Source organism: Sus scrofa, chromosome 3, assembly GCF_054392235.1.
Source record: "Sus scrofa isolate SSC_HxYL_T2T_F1_AM1 chromosome 3, Sscrofa_HxYL_maternal_Yorkshire_Landrace_v2.0, whole genome shotgun sequence".
Lineage (NCBI taxonomy): Eukaryota > Metazoa > Chordata > Mammalia > Artiodactyla > Suidae > Sus > Sus scrofa.
In genome coordinates, this window is record NC_139385.1 from 46,279,941 (window position 1) to 46,302,381 (window position 22,441).

General features: G+C 66.8%; 1 protein-coding gene across 13 annotated transcripts in view; it reads left to right on the plus strand.

Annotated features, from left to right (window-relative positions):
* The window catches only part of PKD1 (polycystin 1, transient receptor potential channel interacting), a 49,876-nt gene that overhangs the window by 11,357 nt on the left and 16,078 nt on the right, over nucleotides 1–22,441 (plus strand). For 8 of the 13 annotated variants that reach the window (XR_014839411.1, XR_014839410.1, XR_014839412.1 and 5 more), the window contains exons 2-26: nucleotides 4,212–4,283; nucleotides 4,400–4,471; nucleotides 4,564–4,733; nucleotides 4,951–5,622; nucleotides 5,730–5,913; nucleotides 6,936–7,156; nucleotides 7,451–7,566; nucleotides 7,985–8,111; nucleotides 8,371–8,654; nucleotides 9,300–10,055; nucleotides 10,923–11,054; nucleotides 11,239–11,414; nucleotides 11,633–11,766; nucleotides 12,339–15,958; nucleotides 16,155–16,304; nucleotides 17,295–17,438; nucleotides 17,537–17,816; nucleotides 17,887–18,100; nucleotides 18,183–18,354; nucleotides 18,570–18,722; nucleotides 19,481–19,625; nucleotides 19,969–20,589; nucleotides 20,906–21,062; nucleotides 21,247–21,499; nucleotides 21,602–21,797. Coding sequence is in view for 9 of the 13 variants with exons in the window: in XM_013987810.3 (XP_013843264.1) it covers nucleotides 4,212–4,283; nucleotides 4,400–4,471; nucleotides 4,564–4,733; nucleotides 4,951–5,622; nucleotides 5,730–5,913; nucleotides 6,936–7,156; nucleotides 7,451–7,566; nucleotides 7,985–8,111; nucleotides 8,371–8,654; nucleotides 9,300–10,055; nucleotides 10,923–11,054; nucleotides 11,239–11,414; nucleotides 11,633–11,766; nucleotides 12,339–15,958; nucleotides 16,155–16,304; nucleotides 17,295–17,438; nucleotides 17,537–17,816; nucleotides 17,887–18,100; nucleotides 18,183–18,354; nucleotides 18,570–18,722; nucleotides 19,481–19,625; nucleotides 19,969–20,589; nucleotides 20,906–21,062; nucleotides 21,247–21,499; nucleotides 21,602–21,797 (9,221 nt within the window). In the remaining 4 variants the exon portion in view is untranslated. 13 annotated transcript variants of the gene reach the window in all.

Below are 22,441 nucleotides of genomic sequence, written 5' to 3' on the forward strand. Positions count from 1 at the left end.
ACAGGCTGTATGTGGCCAGCACCCAGCACAGGGTGGGCTGGGCCGGGCAGAGCCAGGAGGACTTAACCCGGCTGAGGCCGCCCTGGAGCCGCAGGGACCACAACGTCCCGTCAGGGTGGGCGCTTGCTGAGTGGCTGGGCTGGAGGCCGACCCGGCCCCCACCTCCTGCCCTGGTTTCTCAGGCACCACAGATGGCTCCTAGCAGCTGCCACTTGTGATGGATTTTCCAGAAAATGGGACGTGGAAAACAGTGTTGGAATTTTCCTCCTTTCCTCCTGTGCTGAGGCCCTGGTGGGGAAGCTGTCCCTGCCACCCCTGGAGGGTGCCCTTGCCTGTGCTCGCCCTGGTCCCACTGTCCCCCAGGCCCATCTCTGCATCATCTGAGTGCCTCCCAGGCGCCTGTTCCACAGCCGGCCTCACGCCCGCACTGAGAAGTCCCGGCTGGGGTCTAACTCAGGTTTCCCAGGGCACAGCTGTCCCCACTCAGGCCATCGTGCTCGGCGTGGGGTGGAGACTCTGGCCCAACTCTCCTCTCCCAAGGGTGGTGTGGGCGCCCTAGCAGCGGCTGTGGGCACACGGGCTTGTGTGCAGGGGTGGAGGGCCTGTGCCTGTGCCGGGAGACACCATGTGTTCCTTTTTTGAAACGGCTGTGACTGTCCCAGGTCATTTTACAAGCATTGCTCACATTAGTGGTGTCCCTGGAGCAGGAGAGGGAGGGGCGGGCCTTCTTCAGGTGCTGTGCTTGGGAGCCCCCCCCACATCCCTGTGCCTGCGGGCCGCTTTGGGGACCCGTCAGGTGTCGGCTCCTTCTGGTGGCTTTATGGGACGGATCACTGAGGATGAAATCGGGGATCTGTCTGTGGCCCCTTTGCCAGCTGGGAAGAATGCTGGACTCCGAGCGCTGTGCAGGGGCGTCCAGCAGCCTCCTGGGCAGCAGACGGAGAGCCCTGAGCCGATGTGCACTGCACAGGCACACCCCGGTAGCCACACCTGACACAGCCTGCTTGGCCCTGACCCCCGTCTGCACAGCGCCCTGGAGGAGGCGGCTGCCCCTCCGCCCGTGCTCGGGCTCACTGGGAGCGCCCTGACCTGATGGTGGAATCTGGCGGCCATGGGTGACCCTGCTGGAGGGTCCCGTCTCTATGTCCCCTGGCCCTCCAGAGGCCTCTCTGCTCCTGGAGTTCCTAGAACGCGTGCTCTGGACGCAGGCTCCTTGTCACAGAGCCCTTGCGGGGGTGGGGGGGGGGGAACCTGCACGTGCGCACACGCCCATATCCCCATGGGAAACCCAGGGGCTCGGGAGATTGTTGGGGCACCTCCGGCCTGGGGGCCACTGTCAGGGAACAGTGCCACTTCGCGGACTGGAGGAGGCCTCGCTGCCCAACCGCCTCAGCCAGTGTGGCTCCTGGCCACCCGCGTCCCCACCCCGCTGCCGGCTGCTTCCCTCTGAAGCCCCTGCTCCAGGTGCCCTTGGGCAGCCTGTCCGGCCCCTCCGGCACGGGAGCCTCCATACCCCGTTTTTGCCACTTGAAGAGCAGTGAGTGTATGGAGATCGAGGCCTCCTGCTCTCGGGAGGGGCTTGCTGTGCACCCCCAGTGCTTTCCTGGGCTGAGTTTGAGGAATTGCGGAGGGAGGGACTGAATTTTGCCCCTGTGTTCCTCCCGCTCCTGTGGCTGTGGGGGTGTGAGCCACGGCCGACCAGATCGGCCCCGTGCCTGGCTGTGCCGCGGTGTGGTTGCGCGGTGCCCAGAGGGTCACATGGCGGTACCGTGGGGCACTCTGCCTGCCGTTCGGAGCTTGTTGCAGGGATGGAGCCTTTGCCAAGCTGAGTGTTCCCTGCTGTGTCATTGGACCACCTGTCGGGGCAGCGGTGGGGCTGCAGGTCCTCCGGGCTGGAGCCTCTGCTGCCACCTGGGCCCCGCAGGACTCCAGCTGCAGTCCTGGCCCCTGGGACCCCATCCCGTCTTGCAGGTCCCAGTTCTGCAAGGACCTTGCCCCGTCACCCAGCCTTGTGACTATGCCTCTGAGAAAGCCCCCGATTCCGTGGAGGACTCCGGTCCGGCCCAGCTGCTGCCTGTACTGTCCTGACTGAGCCCTGGTGATGGGGGCAGCCCCCGCCTGAACCAGCCTCGGCCCAGCCCGTCACGTCATCCACTCCCTGCCGAGTCTCCCGACCACTGCCCTCTGTGTGGAGCTGACCAGGCCCCCAGGGCTTAGCTGACTGTCCGTAGTCCCCTCCCCTCACCCCCTTGTTGGGGGCTCCAGGGGGAGGGGAGCCCCTCTCCAGAAGCCCCCCCAGGAGGCCAGCTGGCTGTGTTGGGAGCCAGGATTTCATGAGTGGCCCTGGGGAGAGCCAGTCCCCCACCCTGGGCAAACAGCTAGTGTTTGGGTATATGTGGCCGTGAGGCCCCATGTGGCCCGCAGGTCTCCAGGGAGGGGTGAGTGGCCGTCAGGGACTGGGTGGGGTCCTCTCCCGAGCCTGGTTTCAGGGCTGGTCCTGGGCACTGTGTGCAGACAGGGTATGGCACTCCGCTCCTGGGTGTGTCCTGGGGTCTGGGCTGGCACTCAGGGCCCGGCTCCTAGAAGGGCCTTACTTCATACCAGCGAGTTCTTATTAAGCTCTTGCTGTATGAGGGGCAGCTGGAGAGACCAGGACCCATTCCAGAAGGGGACTGATGGAGCTGGGCTTCAGGAAGCTCCCCAGGCTGCTGGGGGAGCTTGATAGGAGGGCTTGGGAGGGCGGGGTGGATGCCTGGGGATGGGGTCCGGACCAGGCTGTGGCCTGGGCAGGGTGGGGGAGTCTGAGTGTTTTGGGAGCTGAACTGGCAGGACTTGGAGACAGATAGGCCTGGCGGAGGCATTGGTGGCCCTTTGGCCTCTGTAAGACTTTGTGGGTTTCAGTGGGAAGGGCCTGGACGGTGGCAAGAGTTCTGGGGACGTCAGAGGACAAGTGGGGACACCTGGAAGGGCAGAGGCTCCAAGGATGGGAAGCCCAGATCTTGTTAGTTGAGAGCCAAGGGTGGGGTGTGCACAGACCTGAGGGTGTCCAGGGAGACCTAGGGGCGTGGCAGCTGAAGTGTCCTCTGAGTCAGGTGGTCCAGGTGTCCCTCTCTGGGGGCGGGGATGGTGACTAGAGTGTCCACGGAGGCAGGTGGTCCAGGGGTCTGTGTCCCAGGAGGAGGATGGGTGGGTGAGTGGCCTCCACCTCCAGGCTGGGAGGGGAGGTGGAATTGTTGGCTAGATAGTGTTGGTGATAGAGTTCCCTGGTGGCACAGTGGGCTGAGGATCCTGCCTCGTTGCTGCTGTGGCTCCGGTTTGACCCCTGGCCTGGGAAGTTCCGCATGCATCCTCAGAAAGACTCTCGAGGGGCCGGGGTTCTGTGGTCGTCGGAGCGTTGGTGTTTCTGTCACCACCATGTGGCTGGCACTAAGGCAACGCCTGTGGCATGGGCAAGCTCCCAGGCCAGGGATAAAGCCCAGCAGTGACAACGCCAGATCCACAGCCCGCTGTGGCTTGCTTTCCTTAGGTTTGTCGACAGCGTATTTGGGAAGGGTGTTAATAGGCCTTGAATCCATCATCTGCTTGCCTAGTGCTTTTCCCAGCTGATGGTTTTCTGATTTTCTGATGTTTTTTGTGGACGTGGCGTGTTTTTACACACTTGGATCTGGGGGTTTTGGTGTTTTATTTCTGCTCACGTTTTCAGCCTCGGAAAACCTGTGGCTCTGGGCCCGTGTGCCTGCACTGTGCTGGGTCGCCTGACTTTGAACACCTGGGCTTGCCCATCTCCGGCTCTAACCCCAGAGGCTTAACCCGGGCCGTCACGGTTGCTCTGCTGTGGGGTCATCCGCCAGAGCCCCGCCCCGTTTGTCTGGTCTCTGTGCCCCCACTGTGTCTCAGGACATTCTCCTGTGCCCCCTGCCGGCAGCAGCTGGGCCCCTGGCCCTAGGGCCCCCCGGGCTGCCTTGTGTGTTCTGAACCCATGGGGCGGGCTGAGGCCTGCCCAGCGGGGCGCGCTTCCACCTTGCCGGGCCAGGGGCGTGGTGGGCCAGGGGCGCTGGGACTGGCTCTCCTGGCCTCCATCAGATCTCTCACCACTGGCCCTGGATGGAATAGGGAGCTCAGAGTGGGAGGCCGCAGCTGGGGAGCTTCCGCCGCGGGCCCGCGTCCTGCCCTGGGCTCCAGCACTCACGTGCAACGGCTTTGCTCCCCAGAGACGTCTCCCACAACCTGCTCCGGGCGCTGGACGTCGGGCTCCTAGAGAACCTCTCAGCGCTGACAGAGTTGTAAGTGTCCCCTCCAGGCAGCTGTGGCATTCCACGGGGTGAACAGGTGACAGCCGCTTGTCGTCTCTGCGGTTACCAGGCCTCCGTCCAACCGGGTCGAACCCCCTTTCTTCCAGGGACATAAGCAACAACAGGATCTCTGCCTTAGAAGAAGGAATATTTGCTAACTTATTTAATTTAAGTGAAATGTAAGTTTGGCTCTTCTGCTGGTTGGTGGTGGCTGGGCCCGCAGTGCCCAGACCTGCCCACTGTCCGCTGAGCCCGCCCTGCCTCCCTGTAGAAACCTGAGCGGGAACCCTCTGGAGTGTGACTGTGGTCTGGCCTGGCTGCCGCGCTGGGCAGAGGAGCGGCGGGTCCGGCTGCTGCGGCCCGAGGCGGCCACGTGCGCCGGGCCGGGCCCCCTGGCCGGCCAGCCCCTCCTCAGCGTCCCCCTGCTGGACGGCAGCTGCGGTGAGTGCAGGCGAGGCGGGCCGGGGAGCGGGGCAGGGGGGCTCTGGGGACAGATGCACGCGAGGGATAATTACAGGGGCCAAGCAGCAGGCTGAGGGCTCAGGGAGGGCCTCTGGACCCAGGGCCTGGGGATTGCCCTGCAGCCGCTAGGCGCTGGGCGGGGGCAGAGGGGCAGCGGGGCGGGCGCCCTTGGGACCAGCCCGCCCGCGTCTTGCAGGTGAGGAGTACATTGCCTGTGTCCCCGACGACAGCTCGGGTGCCGTGGCGCTGGCGGCCTTCTCGGCTGCCCACGAGGGCCCCCCGGCACCTGAGGCCTGCAGCGCCTTCTGCTTTGCGGCTGGCCAGGACCTCGCAGCCCTCTCAGAGCAGCACGGGTGCCTGTGCGGGGCGGCCCGGCCCCCCGGTGCTTCGTCGGCCTGCCTGCGCTTCTGCTCCGGCACACGGCCGCCCCCTTCCGCCGCCTGCAGGGGGCCCACCCTCCTCCACAACGTCTTCCCTGCCTCCCCGGGGGCGGCCCTGCTGGGGCCCCGAGGACCCCTGGCCTCTGGCCAGCCAGCAGCCTTCCGAGTCATCGCCTCCCTGCCTGGGAGCTCCACACGCTGGGACTTTGGCGACGGCTCCCCCGAGGTGGCTGTGGCTGGCCCGGAGGCCACTCACCGCTTTCTGCTGCCCGGGCGCTATCTTGTGACAGCCGTGCTGGCCCTGGGGGCCGGCTCTGCTCGGCTGCACACGGAGGTGCAGGTGCAGGCGGCTCCTGCAGCTCTGGAGCTCGTGTGTCTGGCCTCGGTGCACAGCGGCGAGACCCTGCAGCTTGGCCTCCGAAACCGCGGCGGCTCTGGCCTTGAGGCCGCCTACAGCATCATGGCCCTGGGCGAGGAGCCTGCACGAGGTGGGGCCGCCCGCCTCGGCCAAGGGGTGGGGGTGGGGGTGGGGGTGCAGCCCAGTCCAGTCAGGCACACGTTGACGCCCCGTCTCCCTGCTCTCTGACTCCCCCAGTGGTCCATCCGCTCTGCCCCTCGGACACTGAGATCTTTCCCGGTAACGGGCGCTGCTATCGCCTGGTGGCAGAGAAGGCGGCCTGGCTGCAGGCGCAGGAGCAGTGCCGGGCCTGGGCAGGGGCCGCGCTGGCCATGGTAGACAGTCCCGCCGTCCAGCACTTCCTGGTCTCCCGCGTCACCAGGTACCTGCCCAAATGCCGCTGATCCCCAGGGAGGCAGGGGGTCCCCAGAATGCTGGGGTGGGGCTGGGCCTGAGCAGATCAGGGTGACTGGAGGGGCCGTGTCCAGCAGGCCAGTCTGACTCTGGGGACGAGCCATGTCACGCCCAGCGGGTGGCCGTCCTATCAGTGCTCCTGACGCACGTGGCTGGGCAGTGGGCCGAGTGTCCTGCCCCCATCTGTCCCATGCTGGGCCCCTCCTGGCCGCCCTTGGAGGCCGGGCAGCTTCCTGCTGCGCACGTGTGCCCCCTGCTGGGCAGCGGTGCTGCCAGGCCTCTGGGAGGCTCTCCTTGCTTAGGCCTGGGGGGGGCGCATGCTCCGGAGTGGTCAGTGTGGGTGGCCTCACTTGTCCTCAGCTCAGCCGCCTGCGCCTGCCATGGCCGGACCTCTCCTCTCCCCGGGTCACCTGTGGGAAGGGGCTGATTGGACTGCCCATCACCTGGTGTGTCCTCCGTGTCCCGAAGGGGCGTTGAGGCCCAGAGCCGTCACGGCCCTTGCCCGAGGTCACTTGGTTACAGGTTGTGCTCAGCTGCAGCACCCAGCTCTGACCACAGCACCGCACACCCCTCCCTCTGCCTGTCCCTCTGCCTGTCTCTGTCCTAGTATCGACAAGCCCTGCCCCCAGGAGGGCCATTCTGTCCTTGCAGAGCTGTGGGGAGTAGCCTTTGGGGGGGGGCAGTATATGGGTGTCTTGGTCCCCAAATGATGCACCTGGAGCCTTCCCTGGGGTTTAGGTGTGCGTGGCCCTTGGCCCTCTGTGAGGTGCATCCCCACAAGGAGCTGGGCCCTGGCCTGGGGACAGGTGACTGGCCCACTGGCATGGGCCTTGTTTGCCAGGTCACGCCTCTCAGCCTCAGTTTCCCCATTTGGACAGAAACCACCTGACAGGCTGCAGTGAGGAGGGTGCCCCCAGAGAGGGCAGGTGGAGGGGCACCTGACTTTTGGGGGGCACCTGAGCACCTGCCCTTCCTGCTGTGCCCCTGCAGGAGCCTGGATGTGTGGATCGGCTTCTCGGCTGTGGAGAGGGCAGAGATAGGCCCGGCCCCGCGGGACGAGGCCTTCAGCCTGGAGAGCTGCCAGAACTGGCTGCCCGGGGAGCCGCACCCCGCCACGGCTGAGCGCTGCGTGCGGCTCGGCCCTGCCGGCCAGTGCAACACAGACCTGTGCTCGGCGCCACACAGCTACGTCTGCGAGCTGAGGCCTGGAGGTGCGCTGGGACCCCTGGGGGCTAGGGAGCACCTGCCGCCCTGGCCCAGGACACCCCCTCCTCCCGAAGCACCCAGGGTCCCCTGGCCACCCCGGGCTCATTGCTTAGCTGTGCAGTGTTCACTAGGTGGTTGCTGGGTGTCCGCTGTCCTGGGCTGAGCCTGCACCGCAAGAGGCAGGAGGAGGGAGCCAGGGGCTGCGGCCAGGTGGCTCCGTCCCAAATCTGGCCCTGTCCTGGCCCCCAGCACTCCTGCCCGGCCTGGGGCCAGCACCTTACTGCACACTTGCACCTCAGGCCCCGTGTGGGATGCAGAGAATTTCTTCGTGGGAGCGCCCAGCGGGGACCTGCAGGCGCCCCTGAGCCCCCTGGCACAGCAGGAGGCCCTCTCGGCCCCCCAGGAGCCTGTTGAGGTAGGTCGGCCCTGAGGCCCTCCAGGACGCGGCCTGGACTCTGTGCCTCAGCCTGGCTGCTGCGGGTCCCTTTAAAAAAGCACGATGCCTTTTCCTTATTAATGTCCTGTGTCCACTAGAGTCAGTTTAGAAAACCCACTGCAGCACAGAGCGAAGCCCCCTGGCCTGGCATCGAAGGCGCCCCCAGTGCCCCTGAGTCTCCACCTCGGTGCTCGGGGGTTTCTTAGAAATGGAGCTGGGCTCCTGTTCAGACAGTTGTGACCCGACTGTCCCTCCTCAGGGACATGAAAGGAGGCCGGGGTGTTGCTTGAAGGCCCATCAGGCAGGTCCCTCCCCTCTGTTCTGGCGGGTGTTTGGGCGTCGGGTGGGGCCGGGCTTGGCCTGGGTCTGTGGAGCTGAGCCGCCCGCGCCCTGCCAGGTGATGGTGTTCCCCGGCCTGAGCCCAAGCCGCGAAGCTTTCCTCACCGCTGCCGAGTTTGGGACCCAGACCCTCGGCCGGCCCGCCCAGCTGCGGCTGCAGGTGTACCGGCCCCTGGGAGGAGCAGGTGGGACCCCGCCCTGGCAGTGGGAGTTGGGGGCTCCGATGGCCTCTCTGCCCTGTTGTGTCTGTGGTGCTTGAAGAGGAGTTTCCAGCTCCCGCTGGGCATCCTGAGGAAGGCATGGGGCGGGGGGCTTTGGGGGCTGGGGACATGCAGGCTCAGTCAGCCGGCCTGGTGTCAGGAGGGTTAGAGGAGTCGGCTAGGGGCTGGGGACACTGCCTGCTGAGACCTCGTGTCATAGCAGGGTGTCCCTGTGTTCTGTTAGCAGATTGGGGCCCCAGTACCCCTCCTTTCCTTGCAGGGGCTCTCCGGAACAGCAGTGAGCCCCAGAGCAGGTCCTCAGAAAACAGAACTGAGCCGGCCCCTGCGTGCACACCAGCAGGACACCCGTGCCCCAGAGCCAACGTCTGCCTGCCGCTGGGCGCCCCCTGCCACCTCCAGGCCTGTGCCAACACATCCACGGCAGGGCTGGGGCTCCCCGGGGTGGCCTCTGCGCTCTGGAAGGAGTTCCTTTTCTCTGTGCCTGCGGGCCCCCCCGCTCAGTACTCGGTGAGTGGCCCGGGCTTGGCTCCCTTCTGCCTTCCCCTCAGCTGCCTGAGGGCCGGTCTCCCCGTCAAACAAAATGTAGATTCTTCCACGCACAACCCCGAGCCTCCTGCCCCCACCCTCCCACCGTCTTCCAGCATGAGAACCCCCAACCCCAGGGCCTTTGTCCTTTGCCTCTTTGCTTGTTTTTTGGCCGCACTCATGGTAGGCGGACATTTCTGGCCAGGGATAGGACGCACGCCACAGCGGTGACCCAAGCTGCTGCAGTGACAGCACCTGATCCTTAACCTACTCTGCCAGCAGGGGACTCCTTGCACTTGTCTTTCAAGGGAGACGCCCCCTCTCTGGGCATGGCTGGCTCCTTCCTGTCCTTGAAGTGTTGGCCACAGTGTCCCTCAGAGGGCGCTCCTGTGTCTGGGGAACCCCGGCCCCTGCCTGCATCGTCTCTGCCCTGTGTGCTCTGTCTCTCCCCTTTCAAGGGTCTCGGGGCTCCCGTGAAGCCTGGTGGCATGTGGTGACTGAAGAGTTGAGACCCCTGTGGGGGTGATTCGGGGTTGCCCCAGGGGGGTCCTGGCACAGTGCTGCCCTACAGGCCCTGGTCACTGGTGGCCCCCTGTGAGGACCAATAGCCCCCTCCCTCTCCTGTAGGTCACCTTCCACGGCCAGGACAGTCCCCTGCTTCCTGGAGACCTTGTCAGCTTGCAGCATGATGCTGGGCCGGGGGCCCTCCTGCGCTGCCCCCCAGCTCCTGGCCACCCTGGCACCCAGGCCCCATACTTCTCCACCAATGCCTCAGCCTGGCTGGCCCGCCTGCCCGCCCAGCTGGAGGCAGCCCCAGCCGGCCTGACCTGTGCCCTGCGGCTGCTTGCTGCCACCGAGCAGTTCACCCCTCTGCTGGGCCTGAGCCCCAACCCAGGGCTGCAGCAGCCGGGGCGCTATGAGGTCAGGGCCATGGTGGGCAACGGTGTGTCCCGGCACAACCTGTCCTGCAGCTTCAACGTGCTGTCCCCGGTGGCCGGCCTTCGGGTCATCTACCCCCCCCCCCACGACGGCCGCCTCTACGTGCCCACCAACGGCTCGGCCCTGGTGCTCCAGGTGGACTCCGGCGCCAACGCCACGGCCATGGCGCGCTGGCCTGGGGGCAACGTCAGCGCCCCCTTCGAGGCCACCTGCCCCATCATGGTGGCTGCCCTGGTGCCTGGCTGCGACTGCGAGGTTAATGCCACCCTGTTCTCGGTGCTGGTGCTGCCCAGGCTCAACGAGGGCGAGCACGAGGTGGACGTCGTGGTGGAGAATGGTGCCGGCCGGGCCAACCTCAGCCTGCAGGTGAAGGCCGAGGAGCCCATCCGCGGCCTCCGTGCCACGCCCAGCCCTGAGGCCCGTGTGCTGCAGGGCGTCCTGGTGGTGAGTGTGGGACCAGGTGCTGTGCAGAGGCGGCCCCTCCCCAGCGAGCAAGCGCCTGGCTGCCAGGACCATGGGCTCGGGGTCCGTCTCTGGGCACGTCCTGTCAGGTGGCTCCTCGGACTGTTGGTTAATTCCTCAACTCCTGGAAAGTCATCTCTAAAGCACAGCTGCTTGGCAAACTCCCTTCTGCCCTCTCATTTCCTGGATCCAGTGTTGGGTTCTTCACCCACTTCTGATGTCACTGATCCTGGGTGTGTTCAGGGCCGCTGCATTGTTCCTACCTGGCTCAAGTGAGCAGTTTTGGAGGCATCACTGCAGGGGCCACTCTGGGAGGGGCTCTTCCCGTCCTGGGGATACCCACCCTGCACAAGGCAGCCACTGGCTCTGCAGCTTGGCACAGGGCCCATTGGGGCAGCTGTGTCCCCTGCCTGGCTTTCCCTGGTCACCCTTGTTCTACCAGGTGACATGGGTAGATGGCGCTGTGCTGACCAGCTAAGGGGCCCTGGGGTAGGGCTGCTCGGACCGAGGTGGGCTGGCTTTTGTCACTGGTACTAGGGCTCCTTCCCAGATGAGGAAACGGAGGTGCAGAGAGGCCGAGGCGTAACCAGACCCAAGCTCGGCCCCATATTGTGTGGCCGCCCCAGCCGTGCCCCAGCCCCCGAACGCACGGTGGCCTGGCCTGTCCCAGGGAGCCGCAGTGGGAGCGGGTCCAGGCGGGCGCATGCGGGTCCAGGCGGGCGCATGGCGGGTCCAGGCGGGCGCATGCGGGTCCAGGTGGGTGCATGCGGGTGGACGGCAGAGTTGGCCCTCAGAAGGCCCTGGGCGGGGACTGGGGCGCGGCCAGCTGACACCGCGCCCTTCCTGCAGAGGTACAGCCCCGCGGTGGAGGCCGGCTCGGACGTGGTCTTCCGCTGGACCATCGACGACAAGCAGTCCCTGACCTTCCACAATGTGGTCTTCAACGTCATCTACCAGAGCGCCGCCATCTTCAAGCTCTCGGTGGGCGGGGCGGGGGCAGGGCGGGGGCTGGGGGTGGTGTTGGGAGGTCACCGCTCCCCTGTGCCTTCTGTTCTGCTTTGCTCTCGAGGACCCCGTGGCGGCTCTGGGTGAGTGCGGGGTGGGGCTGTGTCCACGTTGCCTTCTGGCCCGCTGGTGGCCTGCTCACTGCCTCCTGTCTCCACAGCTGACGGCCTCCAACCACGTGAGCAATGTGACTGTCAACTACAATGTCACGGTGGAGCGGATGCATAAGATGCGGGGCCTGCGGGTGTCAGCAGTGCCACCCGTGCTGCCCCTCAATGCCACGCTGGCTCTGGCAGCCGAGGTGCTGGTGGACTCAGCCGTGGAGGTGGTCTTTCTGTAAGCGTGCTGGGCCCGGTGGGGAGCAGGAGCTGGCCGAGCCTGGGCGGGGCTGGTGCCCCCAGCTTCCTCCCCGCCTGCCAGCGTGTGCCAGGACCTGGGGAAGGGCTGCAGGATTGAAGCCGGGCCGGTGGGATCCTGAAAGGAGGGACAGGGAAAGTGGCAGCTCTTCCCACTCATCCCCCAGCCTGCTCACTGCCTGCCTGTTGCTCTGGCAGGTGGACCTTTGGCGATGGGGAGCAGGTGATTGGCCAGTTCAAGCCTCCATACAACGAGTCCTTCCAGGTCCCAGACCCCACGGTGGCCCAGGTGCTGGTGGAGCACAATGTCACACACACCTACACCGACCCAGGTGAGTGGCAGGCTTGCTGCCTGCCTGCCTCCAGCTTGGGCCAGCCCGGCCCCTTGATCCAGTCCAGGCCGGTGGCCGGGGCCCTCACTAGGGGGAAGAGGCTTCCAGGGCTGAAGGGTGGACTGGGCCTCTGAGACCCACGATTCGAGTCTGCCGGCCGGAAGCTGTGCTCTTCTCTCCCCTCCTGTCTCCTCCCTTGAGCCTTTTTTGGGGGAGAAGGGGAGGTTCCTCTTCATCATTTTTAAAATTCCAGAAGCCTTGCCCACAGAAATGCAGATTAGACAGCGCCCCTGTCACCTCAGCCTGTGTCTGTGCTGCCCTGTTACCCCAAGCTCACGCAGCCCTGGAGACCCCTACTCTCCATCTCCTTCCCACCTCAGCCCATCATCTCGCCCCCTGTGACCGGCTCAGGGCGGGGTCCAGGGGCCTGCCCCCTTCACTCTTGGGCTGGGACCCTGCTTTGCCCTCCTCCCCCAGGTGCCCACGCCCCCAGCACCAGGTCAGACAGGGTTTTGCCGAGCAGGTGGCTGCAGCGGCCCTGATTCCGTCCCCGTTCCGTGACTGTCCACTAGGTGAATACAACCTGACCCTGCTCGTGTCCAACGCCTTCGAGAATCTGACGCAGCAGGTGCCCGTGAGCGTGCGTGCCGCCCTGCCTATTGTGGCCGTGGCCATGGGTAGCCGAGTCTTGGTGGCTGGTTGGCCTGTCACCTTCTTCCCACACCCACTGCCCTTGCCCGGGGGCGTCCTGTACACATGGGACTTTGGGGACGGTTCCCCAGCTGTGACACAGCCCCAGCCGGAGGTCAACCATACATTCGCCTCGAGGGGCGTGTACCCAATCCTCCTGCAGGTCAACAACACTGTCAGCAGCGTGGTGGCAGGGGTCAGCGTCCGGGTCTTCGAGGAGCTCCGTGGCCTGACCGTGAGCCTGAGCCCGGCCGTGGAGCAGGGTGCGCCTGTGGTGGTCCGTGCCATCCTGGATGGGGGTGACAACGTCACGTGGACCTTCGACATGGGGGACGGCACAGTGCTCTCAGGCCCTGAGGCCATGGTGGAGCACGTGTACCTGCGGGCACAGAACTGCACGGTGACCGTGGGCGCGTCCAGCCCCGCTGGCCACCTGGCCCAGAGCCTGCCTGTGCAGGTCTTTGTCCTGGAGGTGCTGTGGATCGACCCCACAGCCTGCATCCCCCCCCAGCCCCACGCCCGGCTCACAGCCCACGTCACCGGCGACCCTGCCCACTACACCTTCGACTGGACCTTCGGGGACGGCTCGTCCAACACGACCGTCCGGGGGGACCCGACCGTGACGCACAACTTCACGCGCAGCGGCACATTCCCCCTGGCGCTGGTCCTGTCAAGCCGCGTGAATAAGGCGCACTACTTCCGCAGCGTCTGTGTGGAGCCCGAGGTGGGCAATGTCACCCTGTGGCCCGAGCGGCAGTTCGTGCGGCTCGGGGACGAGGCCCGGCTGGTGGCCCATGCCTGGCCCCTCTTCCCCTACCACTACGCCTGGGACTTTGGCACTGAGGACATTACCGCCTGCGTCGGGGGCCCCGAGGCCACCTTTACCTACCGGGCCCCGGGTCCCCACCTGGTGACCGTTGCCGTGTCCAACAATATCTCGTCCGCCAATGACTCGGCGCTCGTGGAGGTGCAGGAGCCCGTGGACCTCACAGGCATCGAGGTCAACGGCTCCCACGTGCTGGAGCTGGGGCAGCCCTACCTCTTCTCGGTGGTGGGCCGCGGGCACCCTGCCGCCTACCTGTGGGAGCTGGGGGATGGCGGGCGCCTCGAGGGTCCCGCCGTCACCCACGCCTATGACAGCACAGGCTCCTTTGCAGTCCGGGTGGCCGGCTGGAACGACGTGAGCCGGGGGGAGGCCCGGCTGAACGTCACGGTGCAGCGACGCGTGCGGGGCCTCAGCGTCAACGCCAGCCGCACGGTGGTGCCGCTGAACGGCAGCGTGAGCTTCGGCACCTGGCTGGAGGCGGGCAGCGACGTGCACTACTCCTGGGTCCTCTGCGACCGCTGCACACCCATCCCTGGGGGCCCCACCATCTCCTACACCTTCCGCTCCGTGGGCACCTTCAACATCATCGTGACGGCCGAGAACGAGGTGGGCGCTGCCCAGGACAGCATCTTCGTCTACGTCTTGCAGCACATAGAGGGACTGCAGGTGGTGGGCGGTGGCGGCAGCTGCTGCTTCCCCACCAACCACACGCTGCAGCTGCAGGCCATGGTCAGGGACGGTACCAACATCTCCTACAGCTGGACAGCTCAGCGGGACGGCGGGACGGCCCTGGCCGGCAGCGGCAAAACCTTCTCGCTCACTGTGCTCGAGGCGGGCACCTATCTCGTCCAGCTGCGGGCCACCAACATGCTGGGCAGCACCTCGGCCAACCGCACCGTGGAATTTTTGGAGCCTGTGGGGTGGCTGGCCGCGGCCGCCTCCCCAAACCCAGCCGCTGTCCACACAAGCGTCGCGCTCCGTGCCGAGCTGGCCGGCGGCAGTAGCATCACTTACTCCTGGTCCCCAGAAGAAGGGCTGAGCTGGGAGACCCTGGAGCCCTCCACCACCTATACCTTTTCCACCCCTGGCCTGCACCTGGTCACGGTCACGGCCAAGAACCAGCTGGGCTCGGCCAATGCCACCGTTGAAGTGGCTGTGCAGGTGCCCGTGAGCGGTCTCAGCATCCGGGTCGGTGAACTGGACCGCAGCTTCGTGGCGACTGGCTCCAGCGTCCCTCTCTGGGGGCATCTGGCCTCGGGCACCGAGGTGAGCTGGTGCTGGACCGTGCCGGGTGGCAGCAGGCACGGCCAGCACGTTGCCGTGGTCTTCCCCGATGCCGGCACCTTCTCCATTCAGCTCAACGCCTCCAACGCAGTCAGTTGGGTTGTCGCCACACACAATCTCACAGCGGAGGAGCCCGTCGTGGGCCTGGTGCTGTGGAGCAGCAGGAAGGTGGTGGAGCCTGGGCAGCTGGTCCACTTTCAGATCCTGCTGGCCACCGGCTCGGTGGTCAGCTTACACCTGCAGGTCAGCGGGGCTGGCCCGGAGGCGCTCCCCGGGCCCCACTTCTCCCGCAGCTTCCCCCAGGTTGGGGACTACACGGTGAGCGTCCAGGCCGAGAACCACGTGAGCCGGGCGCAGGCGCAGGTGCGCGTCTCGGTGCTGGAGGCCGTGGGTGGGCTCCAGGTCCCCGACTGCTGCGAGCCGGCCTTCGCCACGGGCGCCGAGAGGAACTTCACGGCCCGGGTACAGCGGGGCTCCCGTGTCGCCTACGCCTGGTACTTCTCCTTGCAGAAGGTCCAGGGGGACTCGCTGGTCATCCTGTCAGGCCGCGACGTCACCTACACGCCCGTGGCCGCGGGGCTGCTGGAGATCCACGTGCGCGCCTTCAACGAGCTGGGCGGCATGAACCGCACGCTCGTGGTTGAGGTTCAGGACGTGATCCAGCACGTGGCGTTGCGCGGTGACCGCTGCTTCACCAACCGCTCGGCCCGTTTCGAGGCGGTCACGAGCCCCAGCCCCCGGCGCGTGGCCTACCGCTGGGACTTCGGGGACGGAGCCCTGGTGGAGGACACAGACGTGCCCTGGGCTGCCCACTCCTACCTGCAGCCCGGGGACTACCGCGTGGAGGTGAATGCCTCCAACCTGGTGAGCTTCTTCGTGGCGCAGGCCACGGTCACCGTCCATGTGCTGGCCTGCAGGGAGCCGGAGGTGGATGTGGCCCTGCCCCCGCAGGTGCTCATGCGGCGCTCCCAGCGCAACTACCTGGAGGCCCACGTCGACCTGCGCAACTGCGTCTCCTACCAGACCGAGTACCGCTGGGAGGTGTACCGCACCGCCAGCTGCCAGCGCCCCAGCCGCCCGGCTCGGCTGACCCTGCCCGGCGTGGATGTGAGCCGGCCCCAGCTGGTGGTGCCCCGGCTGGCGCTGCCCGTGGGCCACTACTGCTTTGTGTTCGTGGTGTCATTTGGCGACACACCGCTGGCCCAGAGCGTCCAGGCCAACGTGACAGTGGCCCCTGAGCGCCTGGTGCCCATCGTCGAGGGCGGCTCCTACCGTGTGTGGTCCGACACGCAGGACCTGGTGCTGGACGGGAGCAAGTCCTACGACCCCAACCTGGAGGACGGCGACCAGACGCCGCTCAACTTCCATTGGGCCTGCGTGGCCTCGACCCAGGTCAGCTGCATGGCGGGGCGGGCGGCCATCCTCCTGGGTTCGCTTCATCGTGGCCGTGAGTGAGCCAGTGGGGGCTGGGGTCTGCCTGGTGGCTCTGATCTCAGCCAGGGGAGGGGGCCCCCCGTCAGCCCCTGGGCTGGGCTCTCCTTGGAGGCAGGGCGCGGGGTCTCACCCCTTACCTGATCACTGGCTGCAGGGTGAGGCTGGCGGCTGTGTGCTCAACTTTGGGCCCCGTGGGAGCAGCGTGGTCACCATCCCTCGGGAGCGCCTGCGGGCTGGCGTGGAGTACACCTTCAACCTGACCGTGTGGAAGGCCGGCCGGCGTGAGGAAGCCACCAGCCAGACGGTGGGTACCGCCCAGGCAGTGCCACAGGTCCTAGGTGGGGGTGCTGCCTGCACATAGCACCGAGCACCCCTTGTTAAGGTTCTCTGTGTTCTGGTGCTTCTGGCGGCTCTGGGTTCTTAGTTACCACCTTTGATAGAAGTCCGCTTTTAGGCGGCGTGCCTTGGGCATTGCATCCTCCCAAGAGGGCTGCAGCTGCACCCGAGCCTCAGGCACAGCCTGGACCCTCACAGGGGTGAGCAGTACACCAGTCTCACAGCACCAAAGGCCCGCGGCCAGGAGACGCGGCTCATCCTTGGAGCAGTGTCCCCTTCTGAACGGGGCAGCGGGGATGCTGTTCTCACGCCTGTGTGGGTGCACACGCACACACGCGCTCCCGAGACTGGCCAGGCGGGTCGGGACTGCATACACTTCCCTCAGTGGCACCACGCCTGCTGCTGGGAAGGGAGAGGTGGACCAGGCCCTCTGGCGCCTCGGGTGGAGTGTCCATCCCGGTACCAGGCCGCTCACAGCTGGGCTGCCCAGGGAGGGGTCCTGCCCAGAGGGGCCATCTGGGGCCAGTGCAGCCCCACCCCACCGACAGCCGAGGGCCCAGCCGGCCTCGTCCTGTGAACACACGTGCCTTGGCGCCTTCACTTGTCTGTCCGCTCACGGCCCCTCTCGGTGCCTGCTGGGTACCAGGCCCAGGTCCGGCCTGGGCTGCTGCAGAAACTAGCCCGTCATGGACTCTGCTCCCTCCTCCAAGCCTGGGAGACACAAACCGCAGGAACATACTGGGTGGAGGCTGGGAGCTCGATCCCTGGGAAGCCTGGGCTTCCGGCTGGCTGGGCCCAGGAGCAGCAGGTGCAGGGGGCCGAGGCCCTGCTCTTCTTTGGGTCCCACTCCCTACCCACCGCCCAGCACACTTGAGGGCCTGGGCCTCAGCAGCAGAGCCCCTACCTGGGGGCTCCTGACAGGGTGCGTGTGGCTCCTGAAGTCCCGCCCACTCCCCAGGTGCTGATCCGGCGGGGCCGGGTGCCCATCGTATCCTTGGAGTGCGTGTCCTGCAAGGCGCAGGCGGTGTACGCAGTGAGCCGCAGCTCCTACGTGTACCTGGAGGGCCGCTGTGACAGCTGCAGCGGGGGCTCTACAAGAGGGGTGAGCAGGGTGGGCCTTGGCGGGGGTGGGGGTTGGGGGGCGTGCAGTGCAGCGGTAGGGGAACCTGCCCCGAGCACCACGGTCTCTGTGCCCTTCAGCGCTGGGCCGCGCGCACCTTCAGCAACGAGACCCTGGTGCTGGACGAGACGACCACATCCACGGGGAACGCGGGCATGCGGCTGGTGGTGCGGCGCGGCGTGTTGCGGGATGGCGAGGGCTACATCTTCACGCTCACGGTGCTGGGCCGTGCGGGGGAGGAGCAGGGCTGTGCCTCCATCCGCCTGTCCCCCAACCGGCCCCCGCTGGGGGGCTCCTGCCGCCTCTTCCCTCTGGAAGCCGTGCGTGCACTCACGACCAAGGTGCACTTCGAGTGTGGGGGTGAGTATGGCCCTGGGGCCCCGTTGCGGGGGGCACGCGGGGACCCTGCTGACACTGTGGGGGCCCCCAGGCTGGCAGGATGCTGAGGATGCGGGCGCCCCTCTGCTCTACGCCCTGCTGCTGCGGCGCTGTCGCCGGGGCCACTGCGAGGAGTTCTGCGTCTACAAGGGCAGCCTCTCCACCTATGGGGCCGTGCTGCCACCCGGCTTTGCGCCTCACTTCACGGTGGGCCTGGCGGTGGTTGTGCAGGACCAGCTGGGCGCCGCCGTGGTCGCCCTCAACAGGTAAGCCTGGGCCTGTGCGAGCAGTGCCCGGTTGGGGTGGGGAGGGGATCCCCACCTGTTCACCCACCACCTCGGCCCGCAGGTCTCTGGCCATCACCCTGCCGGAGCCTCCCGGAGACCCTCCTGGCCGCCCCCCGGACCTCACGGCCTGGCTGTATGGCCTCACGGAGACCATGCTGCCCGGGCTGCTGCGGCAGGCCGACCCCCAGCACGTCATCGAGTACTCGCTGGCCCTCATCACCGTCCTCAACGAGGTCGGTGCCCTGGGAGCCCCTTGCTCGCCCGGCCCGGTGCCGGGCGGGCCCAGAAGGCGCTCTGCTGTCCTCTTGCGGCCCTCCCCCGCTCCACCACCGCCCCTGCGGGGCATCCTGGCGGTGAGATGGGCCTCGAGGTGCTGCCAGGGCTGTGCACTAGCGCTGCCCTGCGGGCGGAGCCGCCTCTCCTTCTCACGGCTCACCTGTGCCCGCAGCACGAGCAGGCCCTGGCCGTGGCCGTGGAGCCAGAACCCCGGTGGCAGCTGCGGGCCCAGATCCGCAAGAACATCACGGAGACCCTGGTCTCCCTGCGGGTCCACACGGTGGACGACATCCAGCAGGTCGCAGCCGCGCTGGCCCAGTGCACGGTAGGAGGGCCCTGGGCCTCCCCGCCTAGCACCTAAGAGCTCCCTTCCCAGCCACGGCTGCCTGGCCATGCGCCCGGCCCCAGCTGCCCTGTGAACTGCGCCCTAGGGCCGCCCTACGGGGGCCCTGAGCTCAGCCCAGGCATGGCGAAGGCTGGTGAGCGCTCTCTGCATGCCCTCCTGACACACACACACAGATGGACACACAGACACACACGCTTGCGCGTTCTGCGCTGTGCTAACCCTGTTCCCCACCCTTCCAGCCCTCGGAGGCTCCCACCACCCTCGCCTGGGGCTCAGGAACCCTGTCGGGCTCGGCTCGGTCTTCATGGGGACACCGTGCCCAGGGGTTGCTGCCAAGGTTTCCGTAGGAGAGAGGAGTGGAGAGGCTTCTGGAGGGGGTTGCCCTGTCTGCCACGTGGCTCCCGGGGCTCTGGGCGTGGCGGGGGGTGGCCAGTGGGGGCAAGTCACCTCCTTGCCCTTTCCCGTCTGGGCCTGGCGGGAGGGCCCCCAGCAGAGGCATGTGGGCGGAGCCGGGTTCGGGGTGGTCTCTCCTCCTGCAGCGTGAGGGGTGGTTCGGAAAGGCCGAGTCGAGGCCGGGAGGCCACTGTCATGGCCACTGCCCCGGCACCACGGCAAGCGTGGTGGAGCCGAGCCGGGCTGAGGGGCGGAGGCAGGGAGACCTGCCCCTGAGCGGCGCCCTGCCTGGCCCTGGTCAGCGGGCCGGAGTGGGGCTGGATGCGGTGCCGGGCTCTCTGCAGGTGTCCAGCAGGGAGCTCGTGTGCCACTCATGCCTGAAGGAGACGCTGCACAAGCTGGAGGGGATGATGCGAATCCTGCAGGCAGAGACTGCTGCGGGCACCGGGACGCCCACCGCCATTGCGGACAGCATCCTCAACATCACAGGTGTGGACCCTGGGGCTCCTGGTCCCTCTCCCTGTCCCCCTCCCCCTCTCTCCTTCCTCTCTTCCCCCTCCCCCTTCTCCCCCTTCTCTCTCTCTCCCTCTTTTCTTCCTCCCCCCTTCTCCCCTCCCCTCTCCCCTCCCCACCTCTCTTCCCCTCCCCCCTGCTTTCTCTCCCTCTCTCCCTCCCCCTCCCTCTCTTTTCTCTCCTCTCCCTCCCCCTCCCGTTTTCCCTTCTCTCCTCTCCCTCGCCTGCTTCCCCCCTTCCCCTCCCCTCTCCCCCTCTCCCCGCCTCTCTCTCCACCTCCCGACCTCCGCCTCTCTTCCCAACCTCTCCCCATCCACAGGTGACCTCATCCACCTGGCCAGCTCAGATGTGCAGGGCCCGCAGCCCTCAGAGCTCGGGGCCGAGCCACCAGCGCTGATGGTGGCGTCCAGGGCCTACCACCTCTCATCGGCCCTCATGGGCATCCTCACGCGCTCCCGTGTGCTCAACGAGGAGCCCCTGACCCTGGCGGGCGAGGAGATCGTGGCACAGGGCAAGCGCTCGGACCCACTGAGCCTGCTGTGCCAGGGCAATGCCTCAGGCCCCGGCTGCCACTTCTCCATCCCTGCAGCCTTCAGTGGGGCCCTGTCCAACCTCAGCGACGTGGTGCAGCTCATCCTCCTGGTTGACTCCAACCCCTTCCCCGTCGGCTACATCAGCAATTACACCGTCTCCACCAAGGTGGCGTCCATGGCCTTCCAGACACAGGCCGGCGCCCAGATCCCCATCGGGCAGCTGGCCTCGGAGCGTGCCATCACTGTAAAGGTGCCCAACAACCCAGAGCAGGCTGCCCAGGTCCGCAGCATCCCTGCTGGCTCTGCCGTCATCCAGCCTCGGGCTTCGGTCAGCGTTGTGGTCACCCCCGAGAGCAGCAACCCCGAGGCCGGGCTGCACCTGCAGCTCATGTACAGCGTGATGAACGGTGGGTGTGGCGCTCATGGCCTTCTGTGGGCCACCGGGGGCCCCCTCCCACCCTCGGCCAGGCCTGTGGGGGCAGTGAACAGGCACTTCTTGCAGGCACCCCCCCCCTTTGTGGGTTTTGTTAAAGTCTGCCTCCTGCTTCATGGGTTCCAGGGGCCCTGCTGGGGGCAGAGGGGCAGGTAGGAGCAGATCCTGCCTCCAGCCCCAGCCCGTGCAGCAGAGTAGTGGAGGGGGGGGCGCTGGGCGGTTCCCAGGGGTGTTCCCAGGGTGTGTGAGCTGCCCGGGCAGGTGTCTGACCCTGCCCCTGCCATCCGCAGACTACTACCTGCCTGAGGAGCCTGAGCCCTACCTGGCTGTGTACCTGCACTCGGCGCCTTGGCCCAATGAGCACAACTGCTCAGCCAGCAGGAGGATCAGCCGCGAGGCCCTGGAGGGCGAGGACCACCGGGCTTACACCTTCTTCATCGCCCCTGGGTGAGTGCGTCCTGCCCTGGGCCTGGGAGCACAGGGTGAAGGGGCTGGTCTCTGAGCGCAGGCGGGCTGTGCCCGGATCTGTGTGTGCCAAGGCCCCCAAGCGCCCTGTGGGAGTGGGAGTGGCAGCGGGAGGGCTGGGGAGCAGGTTGGGCCGGGTCTGCCGTGACACCCCCGCCTTTCCCAGGACCAGAGACCTGGGCGGGAGCTACTACCTGAACCTGACCAGCCACTTCCGCTGGTCAGCCTTGGAGGTGTCCGTGGGTCTGTACACGTCCCTCTGTCAGTACTTCAGTGAGGAGGAGAGGGCGTGGCGGACAGAGGGGCTTGTGCCCCTGGAGGAGACCTCGCCCAGCCAGGCTGTCTGCCTCACCCGCCACCTCACCGCCTTTGGTGCCAGCCTCTTCGTGCCCCCCAGCCACGTTCACTTCATCTTCCCCGTGAGTCGTGCCGCGCCCTGACTGCCCAGGCCGCCCCCGCTCCGCCCGGAGCCCGTGAGGGGTGGGCTGTGCCTCCTGGGCCTGACGGCTCTGTCCCCCCAGGAGCCAGCCTCAGGCGGGAACTACATCGTCCTGCTGACATGCACCGTGTGTCTGGTGACCTACGTGGTCATGGCCGTGATCCTGCGTAAGCTGGACCAGCTGGACGTCAGCCGGGTCCGCGTCATCCCTTTCTGCGGGAAGGGAGGCCGCTTTAAGTATGAGATCCTGGTCAAGACCGGCTGGGGCCGGGGCTCAGGTGAGGGGGGCAGCTTGTCTGGGCCCCCAGGCGGCCTTCATCATGGGGTCTCCGAGTAGACAGATGGTGTCAGGCAGGGGCCGGCTGTCCCAGGCTCTGCGAAGCCCCAGCTCGTTCATCCGCCCAGGGCCCTGGCGACACGCCGTAGTCCTTCTGGATCTGCCCCTTCCTGGCTCAGGCCGGCTCACGGTAGGCGGGGGCAGCCGTGCTGCGCCCGGTGGGCAGGGCGTGCTGGTATGTGCCTCAGGCGGAGCGAGCTTGACCGTGGGTGCAGGCAGCCATTACTAAGTGGTAGCAAGTCGTGACACCTGCCCTTGTCTCCGAGACATCGAGAGCACGTTGCCCATTGGCTGCGAGCGTTGAGGGGGCGTTAGTACCTCCTCACGTAAACTGTCCGCCGTCAGAAGCTGGGAGGCTCACTGGAGGGCGAGCGTGCTTGCCGCCTCCGCGTCCTGCTGTTCCGAGCCTGTGTCTCTGCGCCTCGGCCCCGGGTCCCTTTCCTGCCAACATCTTAGCACTCAGGCCAGTCCCGCTCTCCCGGGGGGATGCCAGGGGGTGGCCTTTCGCATGAAAGGCATGTTAAATCGATGCCAGTGTCAGTTCGGCAACATCCTCCCCGCTTTTGTCACCCCCGCTGCGCCTAC